Raw genomic sequence first — 12,855 nt, 5'->3', positions numbered from 1 at the left:
AGAGATTAAGCGCCCAAACATGTGACGTCACATGCAGCTGTAGTTCCTTATCACCGTGTTACGACAAAAACTCAAAACAATTCAACTGATCCTAAAAATAAGGTATGACCACTTGAAGCAATAGAGGTGACCCCAGTGCCTAACATATGGAAGGCATTAAATTAAGATCCCACTGTGCAGCGAGATATATTTTTTCAAAAAAAAAAATCCCATCCACTCCGCTAAACTCTAGGAACGCAACCACTAGATGGCGATGAGATTACTTTCCCTACCTATGAGGGGTCTGGAATGTTGGTTACCTAGCAACCAAGACGCTGTCTATTGAAAAGGGAACTATTTTTGGTGCACTTTGTTTAATGGAAATGGTGAGTCTTGAAGTAGGCCTATTCAATAATTTGTTTACATGAAGCACATTGATATGCCGATTGAAACGCATTCCACTCAGCTAGCTAGGTGGCTACTGGCTACCAGGCTCATAATTCACATTTAATTGCAAACAGAAAATGTCAAGCAATCATCATGTCATACATGCATCTATTTCCAAAGGAATGAAAGCTGTTTGTGCCAACTTAATATAATGCTTATCATTGTTAATATTGTGCTATTCATGTGGCACAAACAATGTTTGAGTTTGTGGACTAGCCATAGGAATGGAGCTGGTAAAAAAGATCATTATGAGAATGTGTGGACAGTGGCACACAATGGGCTTAAAGTGACAGTGCACCATTTACAAATGAGATAAACAGCATCACGTGTAGTATTTCTTAAGAAATGAATACTTTAAAACAAAATTACTGTGTCATTATTATCTTTTAAATAATATAAAAGTGTTGACCTTGGCTTCCCTTATGAGTCGCCACTGGCAGACAGCCTAATAAATTGTTTGCAGGCAAATCTGTGGCCTAGCGCAGTGAAATGCCATTAGTCAAATTATTACTCATCCTTAAAGTGGGCTCCGAAATTTGGAAAAACAATATTTTTATTTGTCATGTAGCTATCCGTTTTGTACAGATTACTCAGGTATGCACATGTGTATATTGTATGCGCATGCATATATCGTAAAATATTTCAAGACAGAAACATTGAACATATTTTAATCTGTATTTATAAAAAAAAAATCTGTGGATTAGATGGAAGTGTTAAAATTATGATCGATAGTCTAATAATGCCATTATTAAGTGAAGAGTACCTGATGACTTGTTCAGGACTTGAAAAAGATTGGGACTTGGACTTGGACTCGCCTTGGCTGTGATGAGACTTGGACTTGGACTCGACTTACCCTTCTCTGTATTTACTTGGGACTTGACTTGGACTTGAGTGCTAAGACTTGGGACTTACTTGTGACTTGCCAAACAGTGACTTGGTCCCACCTCTGATTATTCCATTCCAAAAACTAAACTACAGAACAAGAGCAATCAGGCAACTGCAGACCCTATTGCCCATGTCACACATTTTATCAAAGTAAAACCAAATTCCAGAATCCGATTGGTCCCTGATTCGGCATTATCTGATCATGTAGGACCGGAATATGGTTACCCTCTGGTAGTTGCCTTCACAAATTTGCAGTAGGCCTACATCGGGACAGCGGCTTTGAAGTTATGCTACTAGACAACATAGGCTACCTAAGTACTCTCTCGCCCTCTTAGTGGGAGATAAGGGTAAAAAATAAGCTTCCACATCTTTTATTGTGGTGATTCACGTGACATGGTGTTTTCGTTGTCCTTATTTGTTACTCGTTGTCAAACACGAGTAACAAATAATTGTATTGACACAATAAAACTTTATTGTATTGTTCAGAATATTAACTTTTATTAAGCATTGCATTGACCCCTTAGGTCAGATCATCAGTGGGGTTCCATCATTTAGGCCTATGCCTTCTATGTTAATTAACTGCGGAGTGGTCGCCTGTATTACTATGTGGAATAGAAGCTGCAGACAGGAGGGCACTGCAGCATGTGGTTAAGCAGGCTCAGCTCAGCGGACCATCGGCTGCAGCCTACCCAACATTGAGGACATATACACTAGCAGGACTAAATTTCGCTCCTACATGTAAATGTAGGAATGACAATAAAGCTTCCTTGAATCTTTGAATCTTGAATCTCCTTGAACACCAATGTCTGCATTTTCCATCAACACAATCAAATATCCCAAGTCATGCTGTTGTTTTGCCACTCTCCAGAAATACAACTAACTTCTAGTGAAGTGTGAACATGCACAGGGAACATAGGAACCAGGGAACATAGGACCCAGGGAACAGGTACGCTCCCTTGTAAAGCTGTTGATCAGGTAGGACCCTATTGGCTGGTTTTTAACTAACTGGGTATTTGTGTGGACAAATGGGGTTAAACTGACGACAAATGGTTTCCATGTGTTCTGCTGATTAAAGTTCTCATGGGAACTGATGGGTAAAGTTCTCAAGACACTTGAGGTTGGTGTGAGAGAGGGGGTGTGTGTATGAGCAACCTACACGTTACTTATGCACTGATGATACCTACACGCACTGGATCATCTTCCTGAATCTCAATATGAATTAATGAATTGCATTCATTGTTTTGAACTTTTATGATGTCACCACATATTGGTTTTACCAAGAATATTTGCCATTAATTTAAATTACAAAAATACACAACTATTTTAAAACAAAATATGAAGCCATTTCTTTCAACCCAATAAAATACAAATTGTAAAATAGTATTTTGTATTTGAAATACGTATGTTAAATACATGTATCATACATAGTGTCCATCCCTGTTGCTGAGGAATTGCTCTCTTATCAATCTTATCTGGTGGAAGAGGAAACCAGGTCCTGTCTCTGTGGTCGGGGTAGACGGCATATAAATTGTAGGCTTCCAGTAAGCCTTCTCTGCCACCTGGTGGATGTAGGGAGAAATGTTCATAAAAGAGGCAGGCATAGGAGGAGAGAGATCTCATCCTACAGTAGGTCTTCTTGAGTCTAATGGAATATTCAGTTGTCAAACGCTGACCAATCTTTTCTCATAAATGTCTCACTGGGGGAACATGTCCTGTTTAGTTTAAGCTCATCTCAATATTAATTTTAGACTCAGACTGAGACTCTTCATCCATTTGCCCACCATACATATTTGGGTCTATGCATATTCTGACCACTGCATCTCCAATAATTGGAATTGGAATTTCCACCTCTCATTCTCCAAAGTGCACTACCATGATGGCCCACCCTGCATTATTGTCTCCTGTCTGTGTGTCCCTTTCTGAAACTAGTTACTTCACCATCTTCCTAGCCACCAGGGGTGAACAGTAACTAAGAACATTTACTTGATTATTGTACTTAAGAGTCATTGGATGAGAAAACCAGGCAGAGGTTGGAAGATGGGGGTCGGCCAAATCGGCTCATACTTTGTATGTGTGAGAGGTATGTGGAACTATGGACAGCCATATGATTAAAACCCTCAAGCTATATTTCATTACTGAGTTCTGGGGGCCCCCCTGGAGACCCTCGAAAATCAGGCAATTTATGGCTAAAAATGACTGAAATTGCAATGGCTACAGTTCCCTGATAATTCTAATATAAATATATGAAAATAACTTTTATATTTCCATAAAGTCTGGGTTCCCTAGTTTTACAGACCAAAAGTTGAAGATGAAGCATTGACATTAAGAGGGTGTAGGGTTATCAGAACCACTGAAAGCAGAATTTTCATATCTCTAAATTTTGGTCATTTTTATGAGGCATTATCTTACATGTGCAGTGGCTTTGGTGGATGGTTTTACTGTTGCTGGAGAGAGGAACATCTACTGATTCAAAAACAATCATCGTAATTGGGCCACACATAATGCGAGTCGTAACAGGAGGGTCTTTATGGGCATTTTTTTGCCTCACATGTTGATGGTACTGTACTTCGGTAAAACTTTCTTGAGGATGTACAGTACAAAACTTAAAAGTGTTTCTTGAATGTACAATATTTTACTAACTCTTCACTGTATTCTACATACATGGTCTACACATATACATGCTAGTCTGTGCATACACACCCAGTAAAAAGAGGAAACTTCACTCAATTTGCCCATGCAGATTTTTGTGGTCTTTTAAATACATCTTCAAGATCTATATGATGAGTGGCAAGAAATTCCAGCGCCTGGTGTGAGAGCGATTTGTCAAGTTATATCCATGCAGAGAGCAGGTTGTCCCTCTTTTCCGTGTGTGGTTGATCAGATCGGTAGTCATAAGTCAGCCATCCCTACGGTGTACTGTCATGCTGCTACAGTAGCCACTGACCAGCTTCCTACTTTCAGTCCTGGTGAGCTTCAAGAGGCCCAGAGGAGTGATCCTTGTATAGGAGAGGTCTGGCAAGCGATTAGTCTGAAGAAACCTGCCAACAGTATCCAGACTAGGCACCCAGACATGAAGGTATTGAAAAGGGAGTGGATAAAGCTGTCCCTCAACAAAGGGTTGTTGTATAGGACCATTAAGCAGGGTGACCAGTGTGTAAGGCAATTGGTGCTGCCTAAGCAGTTTCACAGTCTTGTTTTTAAGTTGCTGCATGACGACATTGGCCACTTGGGTTTTGATAAGTCGTATAGCTTGGTACGTGACAGATTTTACTGGCCCCGTATGAAGCTGGATGTTGAGAAACACTGTAAGACCTGTGAACGCTGCATCAAGCGGAAAACGCTGCCTCAGAGAGCTGCTCTACTTTCCCACATACAGAGTTCTGGACCCTTGGATCTGGTGTGCATTGACTTTCTTTCGATTGAGCCTGACTCTCGGAATGTTTGTAATGTGCTGGTTGTCACCGACCACTTCACTCGGTATGCACAAGCCTTTCCCACAAAGGACCAGACAGCTGTTACTGTGGCGAAGACTCTGTGGGAGAAGTATTTTATACATTACGGCTTGCCCACCCGCATTCACTCAGACCAGGGTAGGGATTTTGAGAGTAGACTGGTGACTGAGATGTTGACTATGTTGGGTGTTAAGAAGTCTAGGACGTCCCCTTACCATCCACAGGGTGACCCTCAACCGGAGAGGTTCAATAGGACTTTGCTGGATATGTTGGGCACCCTTGAGTCTCAGCAAAAGTCCCAATGGAGCCAACACATTGTGCATCTGGTGCATGCATATAATTGCACACCCAATGAGGCAACAGGGTACTCACCTTATTTTTTGATGTTTGGTAGGGAAGCTCGACTCCCTGTTGATGTCTGTTTTGGTGTTTCGTCTAATGACACGTCATCTGCGTCACATTTGAGGTATGTGACAAAGATGAAAGAGGAGTTGCAAGCTGCTTACCAGCTAGCCCAAGCCTCGGCGGATAGGATGAACCAGAGCAATAAGGAGCGTTATGACCAGAAAGTCCGCTATCATAGCCTGAGTCCTGGGGATCGGGTGTTGATTCGGAACCTTGGTTTGAAAGGGAAGCAGAAATTGGCAGATAGGTGGAGTTCTTGTCCATATGTAGTGGACAGTCAGCTTTCTGACCTCCCTGTGTACAGGTTGAGGCCCGTGGATGGTAAAGGACCCATCAAGGTGATGCACCGCAACCATATTTTGCCGTTGGGACAGGAGGTGAGATTGGGCCCCGTGGCTGATACTTCTCCAGCTCCGTGCCCAAGAGCTGTGAGGCATAGAAGGGATAAGGAGAATCGTAGGGTTGGTGTCTCTGAAGTGTTGCCTACCGAAGATCTTCGACAACTTAGCTCTTCTGATTCCGATTCGGAATATGGCTGTTTTGCTGAGGATGCAGTGGAAAACGCTCCTCTGAGTACTAGCACACAGGTCCGTCAGCCTATACCAGATTCCACTGCGCCGTGTGTCTCCACCCCACTTAGAGGCCCTAGGTTAGTGCACACACCTAATGATGTAGTCGCATCTCCCCTCAACACTGCACTCCCCATCTCTCCATACAGGTCCCTTGAAGTAATAGAAGACGTAGCAGCTGCAGGCCAGGATGGTAGCTATCCTGATGGTCCCTCAACTACGGTTGCAGCTCCCTCAGAATCAGTGCCCCTTGTAGTGCGTAGGTCACATAGGGAAAGGAGGCCTACTGATCATTTGACTTATGGCAAACTGGGAGTGCAGAGCAAGCACACACTAGTAGCATCACGTCTAGCATCAGGGCAGTCTTCTCATGCCTGGTGGTGTTCTCCACAGGCTCTTTGTAGCACAGGTGCACACAGGCCATTTCTTATGCCGTACAAGAATGCCATCGCACCCATAGCTGGTTTTTAAACTAGTTTATTTGTTCCTTGACTTTGTTTATTAATTTGTTTGTTTGTTTGTTACCTTTGTTTTCCTTTTCACCTTATACTGTATGTGTCCCAGCATGGGGGCATGCTGTTTGTTTGGTGGGGGGAGAGTGTAAGCACCTGTAAAAGCTGACAATTTAATAACCTGTACTGTACGTATTTACTCCATGTACCAGAATACTTTGTAACTTACTTACTACTGTGATTTACTACATTCTGTGTGTGAACCAATCAAATGTCTTTGTTTGTTTTGCTTTTATTTGAATTGTTTAAGCAGCCAATGATTATTTGTTATTTGTTTATGCCCGCGAAATCGCAGGGAATGTGAAGGTTCCATCTCCTCAGAGAGGGGAAGGCTCATCAGTCACGGTCCGGGTTTGCACTGGAGAGAGAGAGGATACTTTGCTGCCTGTAGTTTGTGGAGACCATTGGACAAGTTCATAGGCCCACTTACTCCGTAACATCAGCGCATCGTACTTGCTTACCCCTTCTCTTTTAAGTTACCGGTCTGCTATTATTTGTCTAACTAGCTATTTGTTCAGTGCTATTCATATATCTATGAGTGCTATAGGTGAAGCTATCCTGACCTGGGTAGCTGACCTGCTAGCTAGTTCCTGTTGCATTCTCCTTCGGAGACGGACTCGATTTGTGCTTCGGTGCTGGGCCCACCGGAGCCAGACCTCCTAAGGACGACTGCGTTTTGCCTCCGGTGCTGAGCCCACCGGAGTGCCAACCGCCAACTACCCGCTGCTGCTGTTGAGGTGTGCACTGCAGGCTGACTGCAGCAATATCCTCCACCGGAGTCGCATCCTCGGCTAGCTGGGACATAGCTGCCTCCGATTCCTCTGTGTCAGGACTGAGCGGGATCTCCCGGTTCTGAGTGATCGGTCGTGAGTAACGTCAACTGCACTTACACTGACACACACACACGTTCTCGTCTCTGCTTGGATCACCGGCGAGTTGGAGAGCCGTTCAGCGGTTGCTGTCCTGCCTGCAGCTCACAGAGCTGCCGTCCTGTGCACCACCGAGCTCCAACGGCCAGCGCTTGGGGGGGTTGGGGTTTTATTTGATTATAGATGATTAATAATACTGTTGTGATTGGTATATTCTTGTGATTGAATGATATGTATATTGTATTGTTGTCTGTCTTTCACACTGGGAACTGTTTAGCTTAAGCTAACAGTGTATTTAGCCTTACTGTCTGAACGTTAACGTTCGGTTTTCCCCTTGAGTGAATTGTTCGCTCCCTGACATTTGTCAGCTTTTGGGTTGTCACGTCCACGACGTGGCTATTATCAAATAAATATTTAATTATTATATTTCTTTATATCCAGGGTGTATTGGCAATTCATTTAACTACCTTCACCACTAGTCTTATTATTTTCACATTGATTATTTAAATTCTGTAGGAATACACTATACACGAGCTATACGGTAAGTGTAGTATTTTTACAGTGGAGGCACCGCGCTATTCAATTGAATTTATTGTCTGTAATTGTTAGCCTACTGGTATTCAGGAATCTCAGCCAGCTCACCATTCCACCGCTGAGACCTTCAGGATCCTGTTTGCGCCATTTAATTAATTGTTTATGTATTGTAATAGTGCCTGTGCACACACCCGTTAAGAAGGGGTTACATACAGACATTGATGTATCTGAGATATATGTTTTACACTGTAAAGTAATTGTCAGCATTCAGTCAAGGTCAGTGGTAAATGGGGTCAAAGTGCAACCACTATGTCACCTCAGAACGTCAGAATAAAACTTGCCACTGACAGTCTGACACTAGGGAAACACCTTGAACTTTATTGGACCAATAAAGTTTATTGTTACAACGTTTATTATTAGCAATCTTGAGGCAATAGAGACAAATACATACACTTGTGTTTTTTTCACCCTTTATTTTTAATTTGTAGGACAAAGGATGATGGAATACTGTAGTACTGTGTCTGTGTGTGTGTGTGTGGCGGGAGGTGGGGTGTCTTGAGAGTGAAATAGTTGGGGCAGAAGGAGCTTGGTATTGGTGGAGGCGATCCTTTGCAGCTGCCAAAATTCCTTCTTTCTTTGGATCGGCGGCGAGATGGAGATTATGGCCACATTTAAATCTGGGCGCTTTTTGCTTTTCATAGGCCTGGTCTCAGCACCTCATATGCCACATTTGAAGATTTGTTTGTAATCCAAAATCAATTGTTGCAGTCTTCTGACTTGGATGTTTACTTTAATGCAAATTTCTGCAGGAGAAAAAAAAAAAAAACACTTTACCAGGTATATCCCCTCTGTATTCTCTCAGGTTTAATAAAAACAACTGATACATTATCACACTGATAGATAATGATGTAAAATATAAATGTTTAATGTTCATGGTGTCCACTAATGTTTTGCACCCACCTTTTCTGGCATTTGTTGATAACGTCCTTGACAGTGACTTGGTCTCTCTGAGGGGCGAACCTGTCCACCATCTTGATAAGGTTAGGATGTGAAGCCAGGAATGCCAGGGTGTTACGGGCATGGGTCCTGTTTGAGACACAAAATACATCAACACTCATTTATTTACAATGAGGACATAATAGTCATTGATAATGGCCGCATTATAGTAACATTATGTAGTAGTTGTACCTTATAATAGCATTCAAAACAGATTCTGATGCCACTATGACTTTAATAGGGAGAATGGTGTGTCTACTGTCGTTGCATTACGTTTGACGCTCATTCATTCATATTCTATGTACAGTATGTACAAAACATACAGTGTTTCCCGGACGTAAACATTTTTCCACTAACTACTTCATTCTAATTGTGGTAAACACACAATTTCAAGTCCACTGCACTGACCATTTATTAATGATTTGGAGAGCTGATTGTTTTGATTTGGTAGCTGATTGGTTAATTTAGAAACAAAAAACAGCACTCCCACCTGACTTCCTGTGCACTGTCAATGGCCAGGCAGCTGATGGAATGGATAAACCGGTCAGTCAAGTCCTTTTTCCCTGACAGGACGCGGGATGCCCCCATGACCTCTGCCAGTCTCTCCAGGAACTGAGCAGTGGTCTTCCTTACGGCCGCATTACGGTGCCTAAGAAAGTAGAGAACCATGACAAACCAAGAGAACCAGAGGAGACAACGAACCACAGAGCCAGGAGAACCAGGTGAAAAAGAGAACCATGTAACAGAGAGAACTGGTTGAGGACCAGTAAAACTGTAGCACAAAGAACCAGTATACAAGGAGAGAGTCTGAAGTGCAGGGTCACCAAGATTCTCTTTCCCCTCACCTGAGTCCTGTGTTGATGAAGGCGTTCATGCTGCGAGAGGGGGTGACGTTGAGCACCATGTACCCCAGTGCCAGCTCCATGTCCTCCCTGATGAAGCCGCTGGCCTCTCCAGCTTTAGGCAGCAGCGTCTGGGCTGTGCCCTCGGCCTCTGCGTCCATAGCTCGCCCCAGGTGAGCGTGCAGGTGGGCCAGCGTCACCATGGCAACTCGGGACACCATTGAGCGCAGGTTCTTCACCTGGGTGGGAGGGGTGATGCAGAATGATAGGTTACCACTCTGACTTGAAATATCTAGAATAGAGTTACAGCTGTGTGTTCTGTTCACAAAAGTGAATGCCCAGTATGATTATAGATTGTAGTGGCATTAAGAAATGTAAACTCATTGAACTATGTATAGCATCATTAAGTCATTTGAATAGACATTCTCTATCTGGTCTGAAACACAACAAATGCATCATGAGCTCCAGCTTGTTTTTCAGCAGAGAGCCTCTGACCTCGCGGTAGACGGCCAGACACACATCATGCAGCCTGGGCAGCAGCACCTCAGCGTGGTGCTGGGACAGAGACCTGATGGAGGTCAGGGCCTCGATCTTCTGCTCCCTAAAGAGAAAACACACTCAACTCAGAGAAACATGAGGATACATAGACTTGACTTTAGCATATAGCCCTAGCATAGGGCAGGCTATCTTCAATGAAGGAACACATTCTTCTAACACACATATGTCATCATGTCTAGACTCTATGATCTTAGCTGAAAGCCTATCATCTGTCTGAAGTCAATATGTTAATGTAACCTACAATATCACAGCTAAAGGCCTGTAAATTGCTTAGATGTGTTAGCCTAGCCTATTTTAGCTACTGTTTACTCCCACCAGTCGTCGTCTCTGAGCAGCCTGAAGGCCTGCAGGATGGCCTGCTCAGGGCAGGACACAGGGGGCAGTTTGGCCAGCTCTGGGAGCTCCCTGGTCTGCTGGGTGCTGCTTGTCTGCTTCTCCACTATCACTCTCTTCTTCTTCACCTGCTCCCTCACTTCCTCCTTCCCTGCCAGAGACTCCATGGGCTTTTGCTCTGGGAGGTTAAAGGTCAAATGTGTTTGTCTGACATCCTGTCTACACTGGCAAACTATTACTATACATAATTATGTAATAACTGCACTGTGTAAGTAAGCTGTGTTATAACTGTATAATGTGTTCTGTATGTGCTGCTCAGTAATCTCTTTATATTGAACACCTCATGCCCATTTGTAGATTATTTTCATGTTACAACCAAAGCTATATGAGACAATACTGAGTGACTGAGTGTGTGTGTGAGATGGGGTAGGGGTGTGTACCTAACTCTCCTAACTTCACTACTCACCTGTCACAGCAGTGGCCACACTGAGTGATGTTGTTTTCTTGAAGCGGGGCAGTCTGCTGATGAACTGTCTCTGACAGGTTGCCTGGGGTTTAGCTGTCTCTGGGGGGGCAGGGACAGTGGAGGCAATACGTGGAGTGGAGCTGCCTCTGCCATCTGAGACGTGTTTGAGGACACTGTTGCAACGGAGATCAGTGAGTCTGACCTCCTCAGTGACTCTAAGGGGCTCCTGCATGCACCCCACGTCCTGGGCTTCAGCTTGACCATCGCTGTCATGGTTTCGGTCATGCTGGACAGCTCTGGCACAGCGCCTGGCCTTGATCTTCTTTGGCTTGTTCTGGCTTTCTCCTGTTTCCTCAGGTGGAGCAGGTGCCATGCTGCCAGTAGCCACGCCACTCGGGGCTCTGTCATGATGGAGCGGCTTCAGAGGGTGAGCGCGATCAAGGCCTGTCAACTTCTTCCTGCCTAGGGATCGTAGGGCACCTCGTTTGGGAGCTGCAGAGGGGAATCTGTTACCTACCAACAGCTGCATCAGGACCGGGTCTTGGACCTTGGCGATCGCGGGCAAGGAGGGGAATGATGCGCTGGACCGCTGCTGCTGGGGGGGTGCAGGGCTGATAGGGGGCAACAGCTTGCGCTGGCCAGGCGCTACACCGGCTCTGAGCGGCTGCAGTGAACCGCAGAGCATTGTGGGATTGTGTTCTGGCTGCAGCACAGGCTCAACATGAGGATGATGATGAGGATGAAACAGCTGATGCTGAGACTGCAGACAGGAAGGAGGCAACACGTCATCAAACATGTCACACACACACACACACACACTGCATTATCAATACAAGTGTAATACTATTGTGTACATGAACCATAAACAAAAGCAATTTTGGATGTGGTGATCCCTGAAAGTTTCTATAGCCTAGTTCTAGGTAACCACTAACCCATAATTGTGGTTGAGCCAAAGATGATTTAATAATAGTCACCAGCAGAGACGTAACTAGACAATCTTTGGTTAGTTTAGGTCACCAAACTAAATTTGACCTTTAACCTTTCTACTTTCTGAAAAAGGTCACTTTCTAAAGTGCGTTACTAGAAGTGTTATGTATCACAACTTATTATAGGCACCAGAAAATAAGGGATACAACATTTACCTAATATTTAGGCTATAAAATGATATGTTCAGCTATAATAAGATTGTTGAGGGAACTCACAGAGGTGTAGTTGTTCGGCATCTGTTTCTTCAGGTGCTGCCGCATTATGTTAATTATCTCCTGGTTTTGAGCTCGGATTTTATCCAGCTCTCCTTTAAGACTTTGGGAATCCATTGAACTGAAAGCGAATATTTTCACAGACAGTAGCCAGCCTACACTTCCAACTTGGTGATGACAATGAACTGAAATAAACGCCTTACAAAACCGTGTCAAAGATGGTTATGCAAAATTTGATTTTAGAAAATCGAAAAGGATCTACTGAAAAGTAAGTGTGTTTCTTTCTGAGAAGTTTCAACAACTGAAATAGTTTTCGCCCAGGGTGACAGGAACGCTATTGTGACCTCATAACTGTGACGCATGTTGAGATTCTTCGACGTCTGTTGCTGGACTGTTCAGGTGCAAATAAATTAGTTGTAGGCTAGCCTATCGGCCTAGGCCTTAGGCCTGCGTTACAACCAGCAATAGCAGTCGCTATTATAGATATTATAGTCGCTATTATAGATAAACTAACCATAGCGATCGAAAGCTAAGCTATTTTAAGTAAATGTAGACTTATAAAACGGACCTTCTCTGGCCAACAACTTGAATAAGCCTAATTAATATTTGATTTGAGTTCAGTGATTTCTGCTTAACCATAGCCTACAGTTGGCAAAATTATTAGGCCTATACGATGAGCAGATATTATTCCATTCCAAAAACTACAGAACAAGAGCAATCAGGCAACTGCAGACCCTATTGCCCATGTCATACATTTTATCAAAGTAAAACCAAATTCCAGAATCTGATTGGTCCCTGATTCGGCATTA

General features: G+C 43.7%; 1 protein-coding gene across 1 annotated transcript; it reads right to left on the bottom strand.

The window, feature by feature from the left end:
- Window positions 1–8,120: 8,120 nt before the first annotated feature.
- Window positions 8,121–12,471, bottom strand: LOC121719153. Its single transcript, XM_042104577.1, has 8 exons — window positions 12,050–12,471; window positions 10,848–11,607; window positions 10,364–10,559; window positions 9,986–10,091; window positions 9,494–9,729; window positions 9,139–9,297; window positions 8,613–8,738; window positions 8,121–8,455 (listed from the first exon to the last, which is right to left on the bottom strand). The coding sequence occupies exons 1-8, from the start codon at window positions 12,161–12,163 to the stop codon at window positions 8,443–8,445; spliced, it is 1,710 nt and encodes a 569-aa protein (XP_041960511.1). The 5' UTR covers window positions 12,164–12,471; the 3' UTR covers window positions 8,121–8,442.
- Window positions 12,472–12,855: the final 384 nt, after the last annotated feature.

This window comes from Alosa sapidissima, chromosome 9 (genome assembly GCF_018492685.1).
Source record: "Alosa sapidissima isolate fAloSap1 chromosome 9, fAloSap1.pri, whole genome shotgun sequence".
Lineage (NCBI taxonomy): Eukaryota > Metazoa > Chordata > Actinopteri > Clupeiformes > Clupeidae > Alosa > Alosa sapidissima.
This window is presented reverse-complemented; position numbering and strand designations above follow the sequence as displayed.